A 27,003-nucleotide genomic window follows, 5' to 3' on the forward strand; every position below is an offset into this window, starting at 1 on the left:
GAGAGACACAAGATAAACATATCATCAAGAATGATCTCTGCAGACAACACTGCTTTGTTATCAATTATTTAAAAGCATGAAAAAAACATATTCTAAGCACCGAAAGGCTGAAAGGTCTAAGCACAGTTGGCACATTTCTGTGCAAGCCAATCTGCTTCCATAACTCTCCTGGCAGTCAGATATTGACAGCACATACGTGACAAAGGAAAGGAAAACCCTTGCAGTATTTTTTCTGGGGTCAGTATACTAACATTTAGTATAATGCACTGTGATGAAGGACATACCTTTCCTCTAGTTACATAAACCCCTTAGTGTAAGGAGGTGGTGTATTAGCCTTTTTCTAATTAGCAATTTGCTTGGCTCCTGAAAACAGACACGTAAGAGACTACAATGTCATCTCCTCGTCAGTGAGGGGAAGTGGACAATTCAATGTAATTAACAAATAGAGACCAGTCTGCTAAACTGTAATCTCGTACCTCTTTTTCCATGGCTGCTTGGTGCTTTTTAATTAACTTTTCCATTTCTGCAGCAAAATTGTTACGCTGTGTTTCAAGATCTTTGTCCAACCTGAGGCGATGCTCGTCCATCTCTGCCTTCAGTTTATTCTCTAATGCCATCAGTTGCTTCTGGTGTTGCCGCCTCATGCGTTTATAGCCAGACATCTGCTCTCGGAGTTCAGAGTCTTGCTCATGTTCCTGCATTTGCCTTGTCACCTAGGAAGACAACCACAGCAGGGCAAAATAAGTTAATGCTTCTTAATCTGCTTTTCGGCAGCCTTCAAACCACACCAGAAAACTCCTCGTGAAATAAATATGATTTTGCAGCAAAGGAAAGTACATGTCCTAATGACAGCAGACCAGATTAAGAACTGAATTCTGCTGTTGCAAGGACAACGGTCAATGGGCTGCAGCAGAAAACTGGAGGACTCTTATAAAGCTACCACTTTATTTATTGTTAAATAAATACTAGCTGTTAGTAGCTGTTGGTTACTGTTTTTCTGGCCCGCTGCAATATGAATGTGTGCACATATACATAAATATGCACACATACACAAACCTAACATACAAAAAATATTATAAATTGCTCCTTGCATTCTACTAGACATACTGGTTTGGAAAATATCTAACATGTAGAAGTCATATTTGCCCGGGTGCCACATTTAAACATTTATTACCTTAAGCTATTTCAGTGGTAATACATGAGGATAGCTCATATTTCGATAAAATCCTAAAAGCTGTGCATGGTTTCATAGCTCCATGTACCAAGGCAACGTGTCTATATGACTTCTTTTAAAGAAGAGTCTTAACCTACCAGCGATGCTGTGCGTATAGTAGCAAAGTGCTCCCGGTTGCGATAATGAGACTTGTGGCGAGACACCTGCGGAGGAGACTGGGGTTCTGACGCCCTCGTTCGAGGATCTGACTCTTCTCTGTAGTTTTCTTCCTCCTTAGGAGGAAATATTAACAAAATAGTGAGTAAAAAGATTCCCTCACAAAAGATTTCTGTTTCGGAAGACAAATAAAAGCAAAATTAAGCAGAACTGTTCTATATTCACCAGCCCCGAGAGATTCTCCTGCCACTAAGTTGGCCAAAAGAATATACCATAAGAAGAGCTATATACCATGCTATCTCTGATGTGGAAAATTTCACTGTGCAATTATATTACTAAAATAAAAATTACTAATTATCACTGTAAATTAAAGAAAAGGAAAAAGGAAAACTGAAGTTAATGATTTACTTCAATAAAATATAAAAGCTACAGAGTAGATTATATCAAGTCAGAAAGACAAAAACAACATTTCTATAACCCTGAAAAAACAGAGGATGATTTTCATTACACCCACTGCAGAAATACTTCAAAGCAAATTTTAAAATTTGTCATGGTGTATTCCACATTCTTATTTTGAGTTTGTCATTCATCACCGAGCGATCAGGAGTTAGATATGATATACTAATTAACTCCCTGAGGAAATACCTGCGTCTTTGTTGCATATCTGGGCAAAGAACAAAACACTGTAACCACACCTATCATTAGCAGGGGAAACATTACTACTTTGAGAAAACAGATCACAACCCCTCCACAGCAAGAGCAGCTCGGTTCAGACAGACAGGCTACAGCTGAGCCCTCATCAAGTGCAGGGCAAGCAAGGAAGTGGTTTCACAGTGTGTCATGCCCAAAGTGCTGCTTTTTTTTTGTCTACTCACCTTTCTTCATTAATCAAATATTCAACTCAAGTGCTGGGAAGCTGGGTCAGTTTTGACCCAAGTAAAAGTGGGTAGTTTTACCCATGTGCTGTGGATCTAATATTAAAGAACCCACTAACAAGGAGGGAGGAAGGGGGAACACTCACACCTCCCGTGGGTGTCCCATGAAACAGTGCTCTGCACACCAAGGGTATCCACTAAATAAGCTTGAAGATCCAAGTCCTCACGGTAGAGCAAACTGGTTTTGAAACAATTTGATTACTAAAACAGTTGCTACCAAATTAACAGAAATAAATGATAAAGAATACAAGCAAAAAGCCATTTGTACCAGCCAAACCCACTTGTTTCACATCTTTAAAGTTAGCCAGCCAAAGAACTCAATGCTCACCGGCTTTAAATGAATGACAGAGCTATTTGACATCACGGTGTGGTCTCCCTCCATCATATCCAGCTCGCTCTTATCATCTGAGGCATCTGGAAGACTGTTAACACTACTGCTTTGGCTACTGGCACTGATAGACATACTGGGGATGGACTGATTACTTCCGACACTATTCACCGTTCCTGTCCTGCCAACACCATGATCTTGTTCCTAGGAGAAAGGAATTACACTTTTAAATAACAAATCAATCACAGTGGTATCTATGGACATTACCAAATGATATGTTCATTCTTCTCTTTTGCACAAGCATCTACCTGCCATGTCACAGCAGCTCCCACCCTCAGGCACTGCCATGAAACATTTCTCTTGTGGGATGCTGGGGCTGGAAGGAATGAACCTTGTCAAGATTACCTGGCTGATGTCAGGTTCTTTTCAGCAGGAGCGTGTTAACAGGCTGAACTCTAGCATGAATCAGCACCGGTGTCACCAGAAGCTGCTCTGACACCAGCATCACCTGGCTGAATGTGCTGCCAGCACCCTGTGCTTTGCACAGCTCCCTCCCGTACACGAGGAAACTGGACTGCACGGCTGCACGTCACAGAGCATCAGCTTCTGCGTGGCAATTGCATAATACTACCCCCAAAAGAAGGGAAAACAAAATGCAAGTGGTTGCAGGGGCCTTGGCCAAAATAGGGGCTGGCTAATGAATTACAATTACTGAAAAAGACTGTATAAAGTCTTAAATGCACATAAAGAAGATTTATGCTGCTGAAAGTCCATGTTCAAGCATGGACACAAGGCACAGCTTCTTGTCAGCACTAGGCATCTACCCTGCTTGTCCCTGCTTGTGCCCTGCAATAGCTTTATTCCAAGCACAGAGTTTAAGTCAGGTGTGTCAACAGCCCCATTCATTTGAGCAAGATCCGAGTTATGGTTATTTACGTGCCAGCATCCTTCTTTGGCTCAGTGACCAAATTCCAAGTTTCTCTCACCTCCTCCTCCTCCTGTGCTTCCACGGCGGGGCCGTTGTGCGCCTCCTGGAAGAGGAGCTTCTTCATTTTACGATACTGCAGATTGTCCAGTTCTCTCACTGCATCCTTTGTTCTCTGAATCAAGTCTATTAACACTGTTTCGGGCCGCTCTCGAAGAACAAACATGTGCTGCAGAACACACACAGAGGTGAGTGATTTCCCACACCTCCAGTGCCCGTACTTTGAAGGATGCAATTATGAACTCGATTTTTTAGCCCTCTTTCCTGGATAGGAGTTTTAGAGAAACTATATAGTTCTGGCCATGTGTGGGGAGAGCAACAAAATAAAATATAAATTCTAAAGGAACAAGATTGGTCCCCTCTTGGCACTCAGTATCTCTGACTAAATATTAAGTCTCGCACCAGCTAACTCTCACTATAAAAACCTTCCCCTAGCTTAGGTCTAAAAATCAAACAGCCAGTGTGGAGTTGTAAAATGGGCTGGGGACCTTTGCTCCTTGTCTTACAAGGATTTGCCCATATTATGCTCTGCTTTGGAGATATTCACTGTTACACTGCAAAGGTAGCTACATTTTGCCAAGGGGTAAAGATTCTTGCCTATGTATGTTGGTAGCAGTTTTTGCAGTCTCCATATGAAGCGTGCTGTGCAAAAATGAGTCATTAATAGCATCACTAGTTTCATTTTGTTCCTTTAGGGGATTGTACTGCCATTTCTAACATGTTTTCCTACCTCTCCCTGTAAAGCGACCTGTAGCTCTTTGATATTACTGATACGAAGGGAATATATGCACAAACATTTAGTTTCTGTCGATGTTCTCTTTAATTCTAGTGCCATGCTCAAAGTAAAACCAGTCTGCAAAACTCTGAAATGGCAGGGACTACACACCCACACCAAAACCTTTACTGGATAATTGCATATACTTTCTGAATTCATAATTTCTAAAGAGGCAAAAGTCCTCACAGCCATTTAATCCTAAAAACATGCAAAAATGTGATTAAAACTTCATGAACAGCATCCACTTGCTGGCAGAGCAAAATTTGGGAATATCACTGCAGAAACATGATCAGCACAAAACCTCCCCAAATAATGTCACAAAAAATGTAAAGAATAAGTTGAAAAAAATTCTGGACAACACTTGATATCACAAAGGAAATCCAAAGCCATGCTTAAAATAAAGCTGTAATGTCTAAGTTTCACGTGAATTGTGTTCACTTAAGAACATGTCATCTTTTTGCAACCATCCGACACATTTGCTTTGCTTCCAGACTACAGCAAAGAAAATATCTGCAGCTCACAGGAGCGCAAATGAAGAAAGACAAGCTAAGAAATAAAGCAGAAATTCTGCAAATGACTGAGGCTTATTCATGTCAAGAAAAGGAATGTGGGGAAGAAAAATTGCTTTTTTCTGTTCCCCTTCCCCTCTAATAGGATACTATTAGAACAGCAGATTTGAGTTCTACATGTAAAGCACATAGGTGATGGGAGAGGATAGAGAGCCTGCAAGGGTATATATAGCATAGAATAAAGAGGGAAGTAAGGGAAGGTATTTGGTAACTAATGCATGGCAGCTTTGTCAGGATTAATTATAGTCACTGGAAGGAGAGATTGAGCTTAAGAAACTGAAACTCTCTCCAAGCTGATGGTCACCCAGTGTCACTTGCTGGGATGTTCTTTTCTGCCAAGAATGTGTCCAGCTCAGCGAGGCACCTGGGTCACTGCTCGAGACACCGCAAACGGGCAGGAATGCCAGGAAAAACAGCACACTGCACCCCAGCATCCGTTAGCTCTCAGCTCACAAGTGTTAGAGACACAGGCAGAGCATCGTTAACCATCATCTTGGATTGCAGGTGAGAAAGGAAGGAAATTGCAGGGCACATCCCTTTTAATATCATGTTGAGAACAGAAAGGACAAGCAAGCCAACCTTCAGAAGCTCCTCTGATGTAGGTCTGTCTTGAGGAATTTTCTGGAGGCAAGAATCTACGAAGTTTCGAAAATAATCAGACCTGTGGCAAGGACAGGAAAAGAATCCAGCTGAATTAACTCCCCAATTTCATTTGAGAAGCTCAGTCAGGGACCAGACATTCGCATCTGTGTGCTGCTAGCAGGAAGAGCAGGAGAACCCACACACACCCAGGACTTCACACAACAGCCTCCAACATCCCTCTGCACACCAAGCCCACAGCTACCAGCAGGTGGATTCCCTTAACCTCAGCTTCCAGGCAAAATGATCACTGAGAGTGTAAAAATACGGGGCAATTCAGGAGGAAAGAAAAAGTTCTGTATAAAGACACCAACCCCCCTATATATTTCAGTGCATGGATCGACACTGTCAAATTCAATATTGCACAAACTCAGCTCAAGGGCTGATCGGGCCCTCCCGCCCATGCTGGCTGCTTTGGGCAGGTGTTTCATCCTCCGAGTGAATTAACACACAGTTCTTGAAATGCCTTTGGCCCCTCAGACAAAACTTCCATGCTGTTGTGCAAGCTGCCAGGGGTAAGACTTAAGGCCATGATTTGTTCAGGAAAAACCTCTCTCCCTCTGCAAGAGAAAATTATGTATTTTGCCCTTTCTTTCTCTGAACAGAAGTTTTGAGAAGGACATGATTACACTCTGAATGTGGCAGTAGGTCAGTCGAACAGGTTTTATTTCTCAACATCATCCCTCCTCCAACACACGATTTAGAGTGTTGCTACTGTAATTGTTTCAGTAAGTTAAATTCTTTCATTTTATAATCACAAAAATGCATAAAATGCATTTAAAGCATTACATGTTTTGTCAAGCATGAGGGTGTGAAATAGCCTAATGCAAATATTTCAGAAGTAGAGATTTTTTTTAAAAAAAATATGGCCGAATGTATTATATAAGAAACCTAGGATTATTGCTCAAAAATCAGAATTTTGATTTTTTTTTTACATTAGTTTACTGCAATGACTGTTTCTAAAGAAAGTCTTCAAAACTGGGAGGCACAAAGTGTTACTACGATGCTTTACGCTTCTGAAGTTTATGCAGGACAAATTTGCCACACACAAGCAACATCTTTATCTTGCAAGCTATAATCCAACAACAAAGATTTAACAACTGACAGTGTGGTTTGTGATAAAAAAACACTAAAAACACTTCCTAGGTTAGCCTTTGAGCTTCTAAAGCTTGCTGACCCATGAACTGAATTTATTGCAGCATCTTTCAAGAACTTTTTCTATTTCCTACTATATTCTAGAGTCTAAAAAACATATTTAGTGATTGGTCAATTTTGTATATGAAACGTACAGCGAACCTAATAACAACCTTCCACATCTTTCCAATAGGAATCCAGCCATTTCAGGAGCTCTGCACGACAAAGCACTCCATTTATAGCAATTCCCTACAACATTCCTCCCCCAGCAATACTCACCATTCATTAGACTGTAGAGTAGGGGATTCATTCTGCGCTATGTGATATAAGGCACTCATTGCGTTCATATTAAACAAAGGAGGCTTCCTTTCCGCTACACACAAAAGAAAACAATTTTTATATAGCAGATAGCCTCGTGCTTCTCCCATTTTTTAATTTTTATTTAATTTGCATCCCTTTAAAAAGAAATCCCATCAGCAAAATCACCATTGCCTGCACACAGAGCCCCAGACCAACCCTACCCTGCAATCAGATAGATATGTTGGCGTATGTCCTATACCATCAGTTCCTCCACTGCAGAAGATGAAAGCGCTCGGAAGATCAAATGCCTTGTCCTCTCGAGCTTTTAAATTACGTGGTTTATCATAGTTGAGTCCTCTGACTCATTTTAATGTACTAAAATAGGAGCAAGTTAACAATAAGCTCTATACTCAGTGCGTAGCCACTAAGTGCTCTTGGTTTGCTTTTTGTCCCTTCTTTTTTCCTTGTTCTCCTTTTTTTTGAACTAGTTGCTTAAAACCTAACAAACACCCAGCTCTTGTAAGGCAGCATTGATGAAGCACAAGCGGGTTGCAACAGCCACCGACTTGCACTTAACTGACTAAGCACAGAGGCAGGAAGTCGGGCGCAGGCTGACTCTGAATATTATTTGGAGAGTCACATTCTCTTTGGCTCTTCTCTCTTTCAAGCTTGTGTTACTCCTATAGACTGACACAGCACTGGAACAACAGAATTGAAGCTTCATCAGAATGTTTATAGGGGAAACCTATAAAGTGCAGCCTCCCTATAAACAGGGCAGAGAAACTGCTCAAGCTGTAAGGACATTCTTACACCAAGTGGAAATGCAACAGAAAAACTCTCCTTCCTGGAAAAAAGCAAACAGGGAGGGGAAGAAAAATAAAAAAGTATCCCACAATCCCAGGCTCTCATTCTGCTTCTCAGTTTTGAACTGTGACTAATGCAAACTCAGGATTTCTTTTTTATCAAATATTTTGCAATAACCTAAATATCAGAGATTGTGGTTAACTCATCAACATTAGAGAACAGATTATTCCCACAAATTCATCTGAATTGGCAAATTGAGGAGTTAAACCTTTGCTGAAATGTAGCAGTTTACCTCCTCTGCTCTAATCTGTCAGATAACCACTTGTGTCTGCTTGAGCCTGGACTGATTATCCATTAAGCTATTTAAAATAGCTGTTCTCCTTATCTTTGCTCTCTTAACTCACCTGAATAAAACACACAAGCTTCAGAAAACAGTAACAGGGAGTCCTCAACAGGGCCATTCATTAGATGAAGTTATAGAAGACTAGTAGACACCTCTTTCCCCTGCCTTCTTTCCCCGTTTAATCAACCCATCCTGAATTGGATAACCGCACAGATCCAGCTTAAAATGCTCTACTGTCCTGACCCAGTCTCACCTCCCAGCAAGCTACAAGTGCTGGGCCAGGCCGAGCGCTTCATATTGCAGGAATGCAGCGTGCAGCAAGGCGCCCGGGGGTGCGGTCGCCATGAGCTCAGTGCATTCCTGGAGCCGCCGCGCCGCCAAATCGCCCGAGCGCGCGCGGAGCGGGAGCCCGGCACGACAGTCACACCCCTCCGACCGCTTTATATTGGCAAGGAGGGGAAAAGCAAAAAAAAATCACTGCTCTGAAGCAAGAATCTATTTCACGTCCTGGAAGAAAATGAAGTTGACAGTTTGGAATGCCAGACGGCATTTTTAGCTAAACTGTGCAGTTCACATGGATTAGCGTGTTCCCGGGAGCGCGCTGCGCCGGCAGGCTGCTCCGTCAAGGCTGTTTTGGAGCACGGGCAATAGGAGGTGACAAGGATGGCAGGACAGCCTCAGGTACAGGAGCAGGAGCCAACCTCACCATCCCAAGAGGAACTTGGAGCGAAGCGGCTCGAGTGCTGCATTTTGCCTACCAAGTGAATCTCAGCTGTGCTTTACTGAGTGTATTTGTGTCCCAAGAAAACATTACACATCACTTTTACATAAAATGCCATGCTAATAGAGCCCTTTTAAGCCGACGTTTTGCTTTAAGGAGTCTGTTCTAACGGCGATGTTATCCTCCCCTCCTACCCTCCTCTAAGAGTTAACACTTCAAAAACTGGATCATTTCAAACTTTTCTTAAGAGATTTTCCTGCCAAACGTAATAGCATATGACAACATACACTGAACATAGCTATGAAGCTGTCTTAAACTTCAGAGCAATAGAAGTCTTCGGTATTTCCCAAATTTAAATGCAAACAATATCACCATTTTACCACTAAATCTTTTTTCACATTGGTAGTTTTAATAGTTGATTTCTAAGGCTGTTCCACAAGACTTTTTCAGTTTAAAAGTTAATTACCTCAACCACAGAATGTGAACACCTCTAGTGATGGCATTTGGCTTTTTTTTTTGTATAGATCTTTTGCTTCGCGTAATAAAAACATAATTCAATCAATATCAAACTGGAGATTTGGTCTTGAATTCTGGGGAACTCATTTAGCCCTCTTCTCCAAAATTTCAATCCCAAAGAAATCAGAGAGGGAAGGAAGCATGGATATTCTTTTGAATTCAAGTGTAGAGTAAGTTCTACATATTAAATAAAGCAATTCTATAATTTTGAAAGAAAATAACTTACCTAACTCAATACAGGTAATTCCAAGAGACCAAACATCTACTTTGCCATCATATTGCCCTTCATCCATGGCTAAAATTACTTCTGGGGCCATCCTAAAATAGGAAATAGGCGCTCATAAAATTCTGTGCATTGAAACATACCATCAACATCAGCATTTCAGTGAATTTCCCTAATTCCATCTACCATAAGCAAAGCATTCCGCCAAGATATCAAGCATGAACACAGGTTACTGTGAACAAAGACCAGTTCTTATGTGGATAACCATTAAAATGCCACACAGCTGGGCACCCACACTAGTACAAGCCTATAAAGAGCCTGCACAGTGTTTTCTTGGGCTTTGCCCAACTCAGTTTATGAGTTACCACCTTCGGCCCTCCCACCTTTCCAACAGTTTAGCTGGCTGGCCGGCTCTGGTGAAGTAATTATAGCATGCAGTTGTGTAAACAGCACAGATTAGGTGCAAGAGATCAAAAGCATACAAGGGATCTGCAAAGGGGTTTGCTCAATGAACCTGGCCTTTCCTATGAAAGAAAAAACACTGCAGTTATTTCAACAGCCAGACACGGTGAGAATATACGAATTGCTAAGACCACTGGGGAGAGTGGTTAAAATATATTATCGATAATTAAATCCCACCTCTGTAACACTTAAAAGTCAGAGCAAGTAGAACAGCAAAATATTTTTATGACTTTTTGTGAAGAGTAAATACACAGAATCACAATTTCTTGAAGGCAGAACCCAATTCCTATTTGCTTTTGCAAAGGACATTTTATCACTACAGCTCCTGGAGGATCACAAAGCTAATTCTTCTAATAGTGCTCAAGTGCATTGAACACCCAGTGAGTGACACATTAATGGCAAAGCCAAAAACGTGCAGGACACTTAGCTCACCAATATGGCGTCCCCACAAAGGAGTTGGCAGGAGATGCTATGGAAGCAGATCCGAAGTCAGCAAGCTTCACCTGGCCGGGCTCTGTCAGCAGGATGTTTCCTGCCTTGATATCTCTGGTTATAGAACACAAATGCTGGTATTATTCCTGCCCAATAAAGCACATCTTCCACAGGACAGACTACAAGACGTGCTATTGATCATACTAAAATTCAGCAGACACTCTAAATATCAGGAACATTTGCATGTCCAACTTGTGCATTTCTCAAAATGTATCTTCATTTAAAACTTTTGTTTGTGTAAATATTAGCATTTTTTCCCCTTTACTGAGCAATCCTTGCACCGAAGTTGCTAGGAGCTGTTTTAGGTAAACTGTGCACTCAGCCTGCCCTGCTATTTTCTGCTTCAAGGGGCAATCAGCACCGCGTCGTATCAGGCAGGGAAAAGCTTAGTTATTTCAAAGCGCTTCCATGGAAATTATGAACACCAGATGTAAGAGATATTACGTAAGGAGATACACAGCTTGCTAGTATTTTAATATTATTATAAATTACTAATTCAGGAACATATGGGCACTGCAAGAAGAGAATATTTGCTTATAAACATTAAACTTATGATGAAGGGGATACGATCAACAAGGTAAATTACCTGCAAGTGCGTGACACAGCAAATCTATAACCACTTACCTATGGATCATATTGTGAGAATGCAAGTATGCTAATCCCTGGAGAGCACCATGGGTAATTGCTGCTATTTCCACTTCTTGCAATGGCTTTTTATGAACTTAAGGAAAGAATTTATTTGAAATTCAATATTAAAGAAAACAATGCAGCTTGCAAACATGCAGTGAGCGCCGTTAACAATGCACAAACAGAGAAAAAACTAAACTTTCATCTTACTAGGTCCAGCATGAGAATCAAAAGTACAGTTTAGAAATAGTTCACTGCATAGCACACATTCTATAACGAGATAAAAATCTAACTGCAACACAGCACCTATTTACTATCAAACAAGAGACTGACTACCTTGCAATTTTAGACTACATTCTCATCAGTTCCATGATCATTCTCCCAAATACCCATTGAGACTCAATATTCAGTTTTTCTTTAAAATAGTTAAATCTGAAACCCTAGAACTTCATGACAAGTCACACACAGATTAATAAATTGTTGCAATACAAGTGACTCCTGTGCAGCTCAGCCTTTTGTCCTAAAATGCTTCTGGCAAGAAAAGGAGATAACTTACTGGCCAAACACACATATCTTAAAAAAAAAAAAAAAAAAAAAAAAAAAAAAAGTTCACTTCAAGCAGCCTGATAAAAAAAACAACCATTTAACAAAAGACCTCATCGAACAAACCCCCAATACTGCTGCAGAACTATTTTAGTCAGCAGGACTACAGTTGTTAGTAAGAATTAGGATCAACAGCAAAGGTTTTCAGAAATAAATCTTGAACTGTCATGACAGGAGAAACTCAAAAGAAAACAAATAGCTGACTGACAACTTGTTTTAAAATAACATGAAACAAAGATAAACCACACACCTAGGAAAGCTGACATTCTACAGGGGAATATTATGAGATTTTGAATTACTGTCACTGTTCATACAGGAGCCCTGACCCAAAATAAAACCATATATTCAGGAACAATTCAGTGATTCTACAACCTCCTATTTCAGTATAATGATTCTGAATTTTCATTAAATAAATGTTCATGACATACCTTCTAATAAGTCTGAGGCTGATCCTAAGCAATATTCCATAACAAGCTGTATGAGAAGAAATCAAAATAGTTATTAGAAAGTCGTTATCAGTAAACACGTTTACCAGATTTCTAGATTATCAGTGGTGTATACAACGTTATTTACATTGAACCTGCCCTATGTCCAGCAGTGAGGAAGAGGAAGGGACACAACTTCATCCCAAGTTAGCATTTTATGAGTAGACTACACTGCCTTCTTATAAGCTCTGTATGCTTAGATATGTAGCTCTTATACAAGAGGAAAGGAGGAAAAATATGCAGAATATATTGTATTCATAAGTAGCAAGTTATGTTTATATGCTTAGCAAAACAAACAATAATATGTCCTTTAAAGCACAGGGAACTCTTCTAGAAGAATTCTGCCAGCGTGACAATGCCAGTTCTGATGTGCTTTTCCTTCAACTACTCAACACAAGCAAAAATCCTAGCACAGATTAGTTATAACAGCATAAAAGCGCCTTGGCTGATATGGTTTACCCTGCTCAGATAACTGGCATATGCTGTATCAACAAAAGCACTTTTTTTTGCTGGCACAAACTGTCCCTACCGTAAAAAGATTTGCTGGTCTAACCACACAGACACACATTTTTTGATGTAAGCTCAACTTTGCTGGAAAACAACAGAACTCAGCCATAACAATGCAATTACTTATAATAAAAGCCCCATGCTGCCACTGTCATATTGACACCTCGCACAGGGAGAGCTCCCACTGAAGCTGGCAGAGCCTTCCTGTGTAAGGTTTTTAGTAAGAAAGTTGCCAAGGAAGGCAGCACTCAGCCATAACCTGCTACATACTACATTGCTTATTTTATATACATGTACCTAGTGGGAATTCAGGGTTTACTTTAATGAAACTTTTCTGTTCCGTTAAAAATACAACTGACCATTTAGTTCTGGAAAACATTCGGTTGTCCTGTAAATTACTGAGTCACCATTAACGAATGCAGCAGCACACCAAATATGCCATTACACGACCTGCAAGTATCTAATGAAACTGCCACACTTGTGACAGAGATATATATATATATATATATATTTTGCCGATAGGATTTTTTTAAAAATAAACCATCCATCAAGCTAAAAACACTGAAATAACAATGTATAAATCACCACAGTATGCAAAAGAAAGGGGAAATTTCCTCAAATCTTGTTTCCAAAAACTACACTCAGTTCTGCTGAGTCCTTGGCTACACTTCTGTGTGTCTGTGCCATGCAAATGCTCAGGTGCCTTTTGAGAGGCAGCTGGAGATATTTTATTTAAAGTGCCCTTAACCAAGGCAAGTGCAGAGCGCAGTAGATGCTTACCCATGCCGTATGCTCCCGCAAATAACAGCCTTTGTATTCTATACTGTTAGGGTGCTTTATTCTTTGGAGGAACTTGACTTCTTTAATAATATCCTGCCATTTCTGTAGAAAAGAAATAGAAAGACTTTACAAAACTGTTACCATATTTTTCTTGGTGAAGTATGTTTGTTTATTTAGTCAGAAACCATCTTAAGATTTGAAATTAAACTGACATGCACACTGTGATGTTCACTGCTCTACTCTTCAACAGATTCACAAAATAGTCTTACCAAAATAAGATCTCTTATCAATGTAGTATTCTTTATTTATACGTATGGATAGGATACAATGGTAAACGTGTGATACCTGAGCAAGTCCTCAAAAAAGAAGCAATCCCTTTCTAAGGGCTGCCATTTCTGCTGTCAAATCAAACATATCCCAACTCACAAGAGATGCAGATGACAAAAGGTGTCCTTTGGCAGGATCAGCTGTCTCTCACTTACTCTGCAAGACGTAAAGATCTACCCCATGAGTTACATTACATCAGATGGGGCTCCATTTGTCAGCTGCTAAACATTAAGTTTTTGGTAACATTTCTCCGTTTCTGAACGCAGGAAATTTAAAAGAAATTAAAAGAGCTTCAGTATCACACTAAGAACACAGGACTACATAGTATAAAATTCCCTCACTTATTTTTGGAATGAGATAGGTACTTTACTTATAAGGAACCATTGCTCTGAAAGATAAAAATCTTATTATGAAACTAAGTAAATATAAATAATACTGAAATGTCCTTAATCAATGTTACTTACATAGGCTAGATCATAACACTAGCAAACTTCTGAACAAAATAAATACAGAAATAAAATAGAAAGTGTTTTAATCCTGGTTTGAATATTTTCTTCAAAATAAAGACACATGAGCATTGAAGACAAACAAAAGCTATTTCTGAAGCATGCACAGTTTGTTTCATGTGAATGTGGTATTTATAGCTCATAGCAATTAAAACAGTAGGACAAAGTAGTAGGTACAAATTATTCTTTCATCAGTACGTGGTTAAACAAGCCATTGCAGTGACAAAATAGACACATGTATAGCAGATTTAACTGTGAAGCTAGAATTTAGGATTGCTGAAGACACTATCACCCCCCACTACATGCACGCAGAAAGGAAATAATATGTTAGTTCCTTGTTGTGTTGATGATCAATATGCACAAGTTATGTGCAGAAAGTGAGGAGAATTGATACTTGGAGTGGAACACAGAGAATGGAGGGCAGGAACCACAAGGGCCTTGAACAACATGCTTGCTTTTATTAAAAACATGATTCCACAACCTGATACACGTCACTACCAGAAATAATAGCAAACAAGCTGCTCAACTTCAAGTCACGCTGGGTTTTCAAGAATCTATATTAGCACTTAAACATCTGAAGCATAAAACCAATTATCTCTATTAAGTGTCCTAGGAAAAACCAGACAACTGGGGTGGCCATGAAAACATTTAATGTTTAAGTCTCAGAGGCCTGCTTTTATAGCTAACTCTTCAAAGACTGCCCAATTCCCTAGCTCTGGCAGTTCTTCTATAATTGTGCTACTGTTCAGATTGTCAAATTCATTCATTCACTCTTGCTGCTTTGCTTTTGTTTTAGCTCCTCATCAGCAGAGTCACTTCAGGGGAGGAGACATTCTGCCTTACTACTTCATACAAACAAGATTCCTGCCGAATCTTTCACTACTTCATTAATAACAGCAAAATAAAAAAAAATAGAATGGAATGTTTAAGGGCAAAAAAGACCTTTTTTAAAAAATTTAACTCCAACACAAATATATTAATTTATTTTCTGTACATTTAAATGGTCCCATAAAACAGTCTTGTATATCCAAAAGCAACGTGTCTTTTCCAACAGGAGCCTAGGCAGAATTTCGCTGCAAACAGAGGGACAAATGGGTGTTATTTGCACAGTCCTCTCATTCACCTTTGCTGCCATAGGAAAGACCCCTGCAGCTGTGCAGCCCAGGCTAACCAACATCATCCCATACAAGAAGTGTCTGCAAGAGTTCAGATTTAATGCACAAGATGCTCCACATACCTCATTGGATTGCTTCCCACTATAGGACATTTTCTTGATGGCCACCACTTCATTGGTGCGCACATCACGTGCCTGTAATATTAAAACATGATGCATCAGTTTATTCACATCTTAAATATGATGGGAACCAAACACACACACACACACACAGAGGAATTTATGTCTGTAGAGAAAGCAGCAAGAAATCCTTAATTCTCTGCAAAAGCCAACCAGCATGGATCAAGTAAACATGTAAGTGGGGTGAATGTGCTATCTCTTAGAAATTGTGACTAAAGCATAGCTTCCAATTTAATTTTTTTTTTTTTGCTGTCCAACAGCATTGCTGCTTATACAGCAAAACAAGCGAATGTGTTTTTCACACTTCAAAGGCAGACTTCCTGACTTCAGATGATAATCACCTAAGATAAGAGAAGACAAGAAGTTCTGATTAATTTAGCTCCAAAGCGATGGCTCATTCGCCCTTGCAGGAAGAGGGACGGTGTGACTTCACCTGGCAAAAATGATGCTCCCAAGCAGCATCCCAGCCAACCTCCTGCTAGGAATTTCTGCAGCACTGGGTGGTGGACAAGGAAACAAGCTCCGAGTCTCTGATAAGCACCATCAACTGGGACACGAAGCCAGACAACAGAGATCCAAATTGTGTACATCCCAGCACTGAGGAAAATGCTGATAGTTAAGGATTTCTGTTTAATCAAATACAGTCTGTCAGAGCATGGATTATTGAAGTACTAGGACTCTATCTTTTGTAAAAACGTTTCAGTCAATATTTTAATTTTGCCATTCATTAAAGATTCCCAGAATCCCTGTCGGTCCTTATTTCAACAAGTTTCCTTAGGACAAGCTTGAACCAAGACTTTTCCTTTTGTTTGAGAGAATCTTTCCTACCTTCTTGCTAATATTACAATAGAACAAAGATTTTGAGGATTTTGTTTTGAGATAAAAGGAAGAATACAATCCTAACTCCTAGATCTTTACTATTTAGAGGCAAGCTCTGAAACATTCAAATCAGCCAGCAAATAAACCAGCAAACAGAATAGCAGAGCAGAAGGAGCACAGCTGTAACAAAAGAGTGGGGTTATTCTTCTGCTCCATCTGCAGTATTTCGGTACAGTAGGTTTCCTGTGTCAAATGAAAGCTATTATTACACTGCAGAGCACGGAGCAGGGCAAGGATAATACCAAAATGATTCCGAGGTGCCAGACTTGCAATTTCTAAGAAACTAAAACCATGAGGTGAACTAGTAGTTCATGTCAATTATAAAAGAAAGAAAGGAACTTTCTGCCAATGCGGGATTTTTTCAGTGACAGAAACAAGGAGGAAAATAGTAACAGCCTTAGCCAATTATCACATACAATAAACATATTGCCCCTGCCTCAGGGATCACTAAAGGGAAAGAATGGAAAGTATAACTAACAGTAAAACTGCATTTTAAAAAATTGAATATTTCAGGATTTTTGTTTTATTTATTTATTATTCCCACATCTATTTATTATATGTATGTATAAAAAAAAGATTCAGCCTGCATGCAATGAAGCAGACTGGCAGCGGTATTTACCAAAAACCCCCCAAAAGAAAACAAACAAAAAACCCACAAACAAACAAACAAAAGGGCAAACAGTCACAGACTCTTTGTATAACACCTACAGTTCCTCATTGCTATGGCTGGACAAAAGGAGAAGCGCCCTGGCCAAGACTGCCAGGGCTGCTAAAACCACGGAGCTTAGTTGGCTTTTCCTGCCCCCCCATGTTCCTTGTGATCTTGAACAGCTAAAAAAAGACAGTTCCTAGACAAAAGATATGAAGATGTCACAAGGCCAGCTAATTTAAACAATTCAAACAAACCAAGCTCTTTTAAATGACAGACATTTCTGTGCACATATCCTGCTTTCCTCTGAGAACTCCACACAAAGGATCAAAATCAGGTGACTATAGCAACTTGTGCAGTAACACAAGAGCTGCATGAGCAAAGAATAGGTGAAGCACATCAGCTGTGGCAACATGCTTTTAAACAGTTATTAATTATAATCTGATATCACATTGATTAAAAAATGTTTAATAGTTTACATTAGTTGGATTCAAACCTTGTTTAAGAAATTTAAGAGATTCCTCCCACGTTCATTTTTCTTCTGTAAAACTATCCAAAATATACCCTCCTCTAATTTCTCTAATTTATTTTTACTTTCTTCATTTACACTGAACTTCTCTTTCCACGCTGCCTTTCTCATTTTTGAGTTTATGCTTGACACGTGAAGTATGTTGAACAGTTTCACATTCGAGATGTCTTGGAACTGGAGCAGTGAGAAGATTCTGTACTTTTTTAATTCATAGGGTAAAGTATCAGAACACAGACATAATAAATAGCCAGCAATGTATCTTCCTCGCAGGAAGCACCCCCTTACATGGCTGAATTATCCCCTGCCCCATGGATTGGGGTAGTGTGGATTGTTTATACTTTTTGCAAGTGACTTACTTTCTGCCACATCTCAATGGAGAAGAGGTAGACCTGCTCTTTAGTGAATGCTGGCCTACACTGAATTATTTTCCACCATTTTAGACCATTAACAACCTCTTCTTTCTTATCTGCTTGGAAAAGGAGCTGGTAATGGGCAGTCAGCCCTTACAAACACTAGGAAGACAGTCAACAGACGCTGCAAATGCAGCTTCTTGCCCGTGTTTGCTAAAGCCATTAGCCTACAACTTGTAGGGAGGTTCTCTCTAGCCCTTTGCCAGCTTTGCACAGCCCTGTGGCTCACTAGTCCTGTTGTTAGATACAGTAGTCCTGAAAAACTTCAGTAGTATTTCCACATAGCAGCAAGGCAGATTTATCATTTCTCCTTTTATATCCACTCTTTCGCCAGAGTGAATAAATTATATTAAGTAAAGGACCGCAGGTGAGTCCTGTTTCTTTAGAAAACACTTTCCTCCCTCAGATCTGTTCCCAGACTGCTCATAGTTTTAAGCAGGGAACAAAATTAAGAAGCTTTTCCTAATTAGTTCATCTGTGCTGCATTAAATTTGTGCTGGAAGGTTCCCAACATGGTCTGCTGCAATTATTAACAATGAATAGGCATCTCATAAAATACTGACACAAATGGCTTTCTGAAGGAGAACTGGCAGGTTTGGCCACACCTCCCATAATTATAAATGAGAAAAGATTTTCTGAGGAAAAGGGGGTTTTAATGAAGGTCTTGCAGTATGCACTTAGGTTAACATCCAGCAACCTGCAAATGAAGTTACCATGAAATTTCCCACCTCCAGCTACACGCACAGCCTGGGAAAATCTCTGCTGCCCAGGAGCTTGTGTCAAATAAGCAGCTTTATAGGGATGAACGCTGGTATTCGTGCCTGCAGCACGAAAGGATGTGACAGGGCAGCTGATAGCAAAAGCACCAGCATTCAGGTGGCCAAACACAAAGGTGGCTTCAGGGGAACCCGTGGGGCATGCGAGGCTGCAGAGGGCTCAATCACTCTGCAGGGACAAGCGCTGATAAGGAGACACACAGCCCAGGAGCTGCCAGCCACCACAGACAGAGTAGAAGTATGAGTTTTAAATTGCAGATAAATCTGTACTTGCAACATACACGCATAAGGCTACCAAGCAAGGACCAAATTCCCAGTTTTTCCCACAGTTTGCTTGCAAGCAACTTAGAGGTACCCCAAATCTGTGAATGGAGTGAGGCTGTGCAGGCACACCTCGAGAAAAGCATCCTTGTCCCCAAGACCATTCAAACAGATCCACATTAGTTATTTTTTCTCACTGTGTACAAGCAGTCAATGTCCAGGGTGTGAAGACAAAAACAAGCACAACTAACACAAAGCTACTTACAAAATAAACTGCTCCAAAGCTTCCATGTCCAATCTCTCGGAGATCTGTGAAGAGCTTTTCTGGATCTTCTTTGAAGAAGAGCTCTGCAATTTCGGGGTCCTTCAGGCTGCCCGCTCGGCTGGTCGATGGCATCCTGCTGGGCAGTTAGCCGACTGACTATCTGGGTTTAAAGTGCTGCCTCAACCCTTGGTTCATCTGTATGAATGGAGCCTCTTCAGCATGGATTACTGCAAGGAAAAGATTGCAATCCTTCACTGATTATCCCGCTCTCCACGAGGCAGAAACAAAGCCCCAGAAGAGCAGTTTCCACTGCTTCCAGAGCAAGAATCCCAGTTGCACAAAACAACACAATCTATCGGGGTGATAATATCAAAATCCAACTGTGACACTGGCCAGGCATTTCTACAGAAAACAAATGAGACAAAACACAACCTGTGACCACATTCTGCCCTCCATCAACCGCTCAGTCACCTACAGGAAAACCAAGAGAATCTCTCGACCTGCAGTGACAACCAGGTTGTCATTAGTGAGCCAAGAATACCTCAATATCTTTCCTTTGAAGAGTTACATGTGTCATCTGTTACATTATCAGCTGGATTTTTCTTTTCTTTTAAATGGACTACTCGACTGCATGCATGCCACGATCTTTGCAAGACAAACTATACAGTCTAAGTTTGACATGTACGAACTGCCACTTCCATTTACTAGTTCCACATCTTCCTCTCCTTAATTCTGCTCTGCATTCCTTCTGCTGCAATTGTGTTCCAGCTAAGGAGGCAGTGACTAATTTTTACTCATTTCAGCACGCACACTGGGAAATCTTTATGGCTGCTCCTTCCATGACTGAGTCCTAGTCCCTCCTGCCTTTTCTCATATCTAAATTCAAGAGGTCTATCTAAAAAACACTCTTCAGATTCTTATTCACACTCCCCACCTCTTTTTTTTTTTCTTTTTCTTATTTTTTTTAAGAAATAGTATTTAAGACAGGAGCTATCGACCTCCACATACCACACCTGTGCATCCTGTGATTCAGTAGATGCAAACACACATTTTAATCGTAATAGCACATTATACAACCCCTATAATAGTCTACCACTGGCAAGCAGTTTCTTCAGAGGAACTCGCAGCTTCAGATGCCATTAGGAAAGTATGAAATTTTCTGTTTACACTGTGCTTTGGCTTTCCTTTATTCAACACGTGCGTCCTGGAATCGATCCACTTATACAATAAGATTTTAGCACAACTTTTACAGCATACTCTTATTGCTCTTTACAACAGGTGAAGCAAAACAAGCAGCACGAGTGAAAAACACATTCTTTTCCTCTTAAAGGAAGGGGCCTTGCCAAGCGGGGTTTCCTCTCCGTTCTCCATAAATTGTCACCAACACACACAGTTCTGCACCCCCGGCAAACAGCTAATCACAAAGCTCACTTCTTTTACAAAATCCTTCTGTCTGGCTAAGGAAAGCACTTTTATAATTTGTATTTTATATCTTAAATCTGTTCTTTAAAAAGAAATAGCTTTACAACTTCACAGCTGGGGAAAAAAAGGATATTTAATCGAAGTTTAACAGATATACCAGAAAGCCCTATCCCTGTCCATTTTCCCTCCTTTTCTGGATGTAAACTCCACCTTTCTCCGAGTCTCTAGATCATCAATGAATCACTTGTTTCCTCTTCCCCGTGGAGTAATTCCTACAAGGCTGGAAAACACCAGACTCCTGGCCTGTTTATGCTTTGTGGTATCTTCTTCAACCAGCTGCAGCACGTCAAAGTGCTGAAGACTTGCTCAATCCTCGTTAGTTCCAATACCTGCCAGCACAAAACATGGTTGTACTAGCGATAGCCACTGCACACCTAGCTGCAAAGCCTGTAAGATTCTCCATGTGTTCCGCTGAAGACACGTGTAGGAGAGAGCAGGCAGAGAAGGGAAGTGGAATCCAGCATTTCCCATTGCTTTCCTCCACGCGGGCAGGTTTTACAAAGATTCATAAGGCAACCCAAAGCACGTTTGCATGTTAGCCCCTTCTCAGGGAACCAGGAAAAGATGGACCAAGCACAAAAAAGATCTGTATACAAAATCACTGCACGGTTTTCCCATCCCTATGGCTGCCTCGGAGGAACCTTGGAGCAACCGGTGGGCCCAGGCGGCATGGAGAGGCCTGCGGGATTCCCACCTTCTCCCACAGAACACACGGCGCAGGCAGGAGAACCGCTAGCCCAGTGCAGGCCGTACCTGTAGCTACACGGACGAAGTCGGGGAGAACAGTTTTTGTTGTCATTTCTGTCAGGTTTTCAAAAAATAAAAATCAATTTTTAGGAAAAGCCAACACCATTCCACTTGATCGCCGCGCTAACAAGCGCGCAGCACTGAGGGACAACTGTTTCGCATTTACAGCCCCGGCCTAAACAATAGACAAAAAGCATCAGTCAGAGCGGCGGGCGCGAGGCGCGGGGGGAAGGGAGCTGATAACCAGAGCACACTCGGTATTATTGAGGAATGCTTCTTGGAGCGGCCGTGGTGATGTCATGTTCCATCTTTTAAGAAGCATCGGATTCCCACAAAAAGGACATTGTTGCGGAGAAGCAACTGCTGCGGGCCCGCGGTGCCCTCCTCCCCACATCTGTTAGGCAGAGGGGCTCGGCCTGGGCGACGCCGCTCGCGTGGCCGAGAGTCACACGTGGCCCGGAGCCGCGCGGCCCGCAGAGCCCCCGCGGCGGCCGCGGCTCCCCCCGCTCCGGCCCGGCGCTTGGCTCCGCGCTCCGGAGCGCCGCGGCGCTGGAGCCGGCCCCGGGCGCCGCGCCACGCGCCCCGAAACACGCGCTTTCCACTCCAATCCCGAGAAATTGGGTTTTCTAGGGAATTTCTAGGGAAATTTGATTATCTTCACTCTGGGAACTAACTTTTACTTTCAAATGTATCAAAGGAAAAGCATTCCATATTAAAAACGCTGGTTAAAGGAATAGTTACAAACGCGCACGTGACTCTGTGCTTATCGCCCCATCTGCTTGCAGGGAACAATGAACTGCATTAATGTAAATTCCAGCCATAGGGAAGCTTTATACAGTCGTACTTAATAAAACACTCCCCCCATTTTTTTTTTTTTTAAGGATGCTACACTATTCGATTCCTCCATCTTCTTTCTAAGCCAGACACATGGCCCAACTGCCGCAGCTCCCACGGCCGAGGGGCTCCGACACCGGAGCACTCTGGAAGCGAAGCTGGGAGAAGCGGCACACAAAGCCGTCTCTGCATTATTTTAAGTGTATTAATAATACAGATTGCACTTAAGACTTAAGAGAGCTGTACCTAAGTTTCAGTGCATGACTTAAGCTTAAGTAATATGCCAGCAGGCAGCTGGTTTTCTAAATCAAGGCCAACCTGGACTCTGGCATTTCACATCCCTTCACCAGCGCAGCCCCTTTCCTGAAGTTTTTTACATGAGGGCAGCTATGCTGCTCAGTGTAATTGCTTCCAGTGGCTGGGATGGATCCCCTCATTTGGAGGCCTTGGAGCGGGCGGCCAGACGCTCCCCGTGGCCAGGGAAGAGTCAGGCCCTGCACACGGGATGCGGCATCCTCTGACCGTCTCTGCTGGCTGAAGAGCAGCCTACGCATCAGCCAAGTGAGAAACCCACCTCGCGGGCTGCTAAATCAAATCAAAATAAGCACTTCACACTCCCTACAATTACAGGTATACCCGTAAGCCCGCATATACCCAGCCCTTGAACAAGTGACACTGTGGAGCCACAGGAGGAAGAGGATGGGGGTCTTCTGGGCTTTCCACACCCCGGCCCATCACGTTGTCTCTTGTGACCAAGATCCCCAGGACCTTGCAGGGTCACACAAAACCAGTGCCATTTTCTTAAATTAGAGATTTAAACTGTATGCTACGCAGACCTTAGGAAAAAATGTGATCAAAAGTGAGCATATGTTTAGCAAGGCTGTTGAAAACAATAAAATCTGTTAGTCGACTGCTGTTCATGCTACAATAAAGCACCTGACTGTTGCTAGTGTCACAGGTAGCCGTTTGCAATGCGCTGGGACTGCCTTATGTAACTGCTTACATGTAATAAGCAGCTATACAAGGAAGTGCATGTGCTTTCTGCAAAAGAAAAGTCAAACTATGCATTAAGACTTGCACCTATCCATAGTATTATTTCTCGGATCCATACCCGGACATAGACCTGAGAGAAGAGCAACAACCAGAATGTATCGGACTGTGCTAAACAGCAGTGAATCAAAGGACGTTGTTCACAAGGCTGTAGAAACCAAGAGGTGACAATTAGCATAGAAACTTCTTTGTACATTATTACCATTAAAAACAGCACGCCTTCTCCATACAAATAAAGTTTCAAGGAATCAACATATTCAATGTCCTTCAGCTTCTACAAATAGGAATATTATAAACAAAGTTAAACAAATACCGCACAAGCACAAAATGGAAGTGGATTTATGCACAATCCATCATCCCATGTCACTCTCCATCTCACAGGGTATCAAACAGTGTGATAAGGGACTCCTCAAAGCTGGAGTCCTATGCTGGTAATGAGAACCACAGGAATGCTGTTCTCCACTACTGAATTAAGAACAAAATTAATTTGCAATTTGAAGTGTAAATGTTGCATTGTATTATAGTCTTCTCTTATATGATACTTTAAGTACAGAAAAACCTCTAAAAACTTTACTACTAAATGTAGAAACATTATACATTTCTTCCCAGTAAAAATATATACCGCATTTAAAAATATATTCAGGTATCCAGCTACAGTACCCAGGATCTTTAGAGTTTTATTTGCTAACAGTAAAGACTATAATGTGAATGTCCAACACAGAAAACCACCACTCCTTCACATCACTTAGCCAAAGCCCAAGGACACCCTCAACTCCCACCAAAGCCTAACTATAATTGGAAATTGGCATTTAGGATTTTTTTCTTTTTCGTAAAGCATCCACACTGCACATAGCACAAGCAGTTGCTAAATCTTCATTTCCTCTGGCAGGATATAATGCAAGGGCATCAAAAGATGGGGAATGAGTATCATCATGCAGCCATCAAAAGAGGGGAAAAGGGATTTTCTCTTAGTTGCATATGGGTCAGTTCTGGGGAGTGTATGAAGCACAGATTAAATTATCCTCTCACACATCATTACAATTTTCCTGAATGGCTTCCAGTTGACACTGAAAATTTCTACCACTACCACAGACACAGTAAATTTGAACTAGTGGAATTAGTGCCTTTAAAATCTCTTTTCTTTTACTTACAAATAGTCATAAAGCTAGTTAGATGGAAAGGATGCTTAAAATACAAACTAACTTGCTAAAATTTCTGTTCATTTTTGGTATGGAATTGAAGACTCGACCTGCAAGCATAAATTTCTGAAGCAGCTGACAGATCATTTCATTTTTTTTTGATAGATTCTGAATAAAAGCACATAAAGCAAGAAAAGAAAAACAGCTAAATTACAGCGTACACATTGTTGTTTGTACACAAATGTGAAGAGGTCAGTATTTTCAGGTAATTTCACAAAAATATTCTTAACTAAGAGATATAGATCTTGACTAATACAGACCAGATACACCAGCATGCCTGTGAGCTATGCAGTAAACACCATGTAGATAAACCCTCAGCTGGACTTAAAATAAAAGTTGCCTATTGCATAGAGAAAATGTCATCTTTGACATACATTTAAGCTGCCAAGGAGGTTCTCCCAGCACCACATGTAACTGCGTAGCCCTGGCACATCATCATTTTATCAAGGCTATACCATCATAAGTACTAGCTGTTATACGACTGGTAGTAAAACACCCTATCTACAATCCTGCAAAACAAGGTCATGAAGTAGGGAAAGAGAAGACAGTGCAATGAATAAAGTATGCGGCAGCTGAGAGAAAAAAATCCTGATTTTCCTCGGAGATATATCCTCTTCCAGCAGAAACGAGATGTTGCAATAGCCACCCCTTCAATTCGTGTGGATCTTCAGAAAAGATGCTAAGTTCCAGAATCAGAGGAAAGGGACATATTGTGTCCTCATGACACCAGGAAGAGGTGATGCATGGGATTTTAGGAATGATGCTACTATATGTGACTTATTCTGCAACACTTATATAAATCCCTCCCTGTATATCAGATTTTAAAACTGTAGCCAGATGAATAGTAGGAGTAATCTTACCTGGAAATGGAAATGGAAAGGGCAGGCAGAGATCACCTGCTGTACCTGGCACTACTCTATGTGCTGCGTAGCTGAAGGTGGGCACTAGGCAGGACTGGTGTCCGTGGGTCTTTCCATGAGGCTCTGACACCAAGAGACCTGGTGGCTGGTCCAGGGATCTGCAGCCAGGGCAACGTTGCGGGATTCTCCTGCCTTCTCCCGCTTATCCCTGTGCACCCAGTCTCTTCCCTCTCCTGAGGAAAGCAGAGCACCCTGCAAGTGGCTTAACATGCTCTCTGCGCACGTGGAAAACAAGTTCCGCTGCTCACAGCACAAACAGGCTGTTTCCTCAAACAGCTAAAACGCAGCTTCCCGTCCAGGCTCAATGACACCGTGGCAGATGGTACCAGAACACTCGTATTGTAGGTGACTATCACAACGGAAAGTCTATTGGCATCTTCAGGCCTCTCAAAAGGGACGGCAATTTTAGTCCCTTGATTCATGTGAAACCACGTACCACAGCCTACCCGGGTAAGTCTCTCCCACCAAACTAACGACACTGCAAGGTGAAAGTCCTACTAGAGCAACAATTAAGAAAATAAAACAGGAAACGAGACAGGAAAAACCTGGAGGTGCAGCAAAGGGCATTCAGCTCTTCCTGGGCCCTGCAGAAGGGGCAGGAGGGATGCAGGAACATCTCCCTTGTAGCTTACTTTTACTAACTTACTTTTACCACTCAGTAGTGAGCAGCAGCTGAGATGAACAAACTGTTGGCAAAGTCACGAATTTGCCCTTCTCTCCATTCTTTTTTGGTTCACTTGTTCTCTACGCTGGATCCACTAGGGCTATCTGTCACTAGAGACGACAGAGATGCAAATGAATGGCATGCTACCAGGGACTGTTAGGAAAACATTTAATATTCAGAAAAAAATCCAAAGTTCTGTCACAAAACTGAATTAAAAAAAAAAGAACCATACTGAAATACTGCCAAGAAGCAGCAAAACAAAGACACTTGGAAGGAGTTAAGAAAACTGGACTATAGAAGGGAGCTGCAGACCAGGGAAAGCCCCCCGAACAGTGTGCTCTAAGTTCTGCTTTTCAGCCTCAAGCCTATATGCACTAAATGCTCCTCTGTTTCCTCCCAGCCTCCTGGAGGACACGGAGAATGGAGAGCCGGCCCTGGCTCCGAGTCAGGAATCGCTCCCGCTGCCAAAGCTGAAGCAGGTGAGGTGTCTGCAGCTGTACTGGAGCCCTTTATACCTTTCCCATTCTCTCATCTCTGTGTTTGGAGGAGCAGGTTGCAGGGATGTGTGCGGAATTCTAGTAGTTTTTCATATGCGTGAGCTTCTATGTTCAAACAGGCTTTTCCTCCACAACACAGTAAATTTGCCTTCCTCA

The 27,003-nt window shown here is 41.5% G+C and overlaps 1 protein-coding gene across 1 annotated transcript in view; it reads right to left on the reverse strand.

The window, feature by feature from the left end:
• Positions 1–27,003, reverse strand: part of TAOK1 (TAO kinase 1) — a 59,641-nt gene that overhangs the window by 13,292 nt on the left and 19,346 nt on the right. Inside the window, exons 2-14 of the mRNA XM_088533104.1 lie at positions 19,455–19,681; positions 15,629–15,700; positions 13,559–13,660; positions 12,215–12,260; positions 11,181–11,277; positions 10,497–10,610; positions 9,606–9,697; positions 6,975–7,068; positions 5,502–5,583; positions 3,580–3,747; positions 2,594–2,797; positions 1,312–1,446; positions 477–713 (exon numbers count right to left, since the gene is read on the reverse strand). Coding sequence (XP_088389230.1) covers positions 477–713; positions 1,312–1,446; positions 2,594–2,797; positions 3,580–3,747; positions 5,502–5,583; positions 6,975–7,068; positions 9,606–9,697; positions 10,497–10,610; positions 11,181–11,277; positions 12,215–12,260; positions 13,559–13,660; positions 15,629–15,700; positions 19,455–19,586 — 1,575 coding nt within the window. The 5' untranslated portion in view covers positions 19,587–19,681. The remainder of the gene's footprint in view (positions 1–476; positions 714–1,311; positions 1,447–2,593; positions 2,798–3,579; positions 3,748–5,501; positions 5,584–6,974; positions 7,069–9,605; positions 9,698–10,496; positions 10,611–11,180; positions 11,278–12,214; positions 12,261–13,558; positions 13,661–15,628; positions 15,701–19,454; positions 19,682–27,003) is intronic.

The sequence above is a fragment of the Tinamus guttatus genome, unplaced genomic scaffold (genome assembly GCF_059628265.1).
Source record: "Tinamus guttatus ecotype Peru unplaced genomic scaffold, ASM5962826v1 Tinamus_guttatus_pri_ptg000480l, whole genome shotgun sequence".
Classification (NCBI taxonomy): Eukaryota; Metazoa; Chordata; class Aves; order Tinamiformes; family Tinamidae; genus Tinamus; species Tinamus guttatus.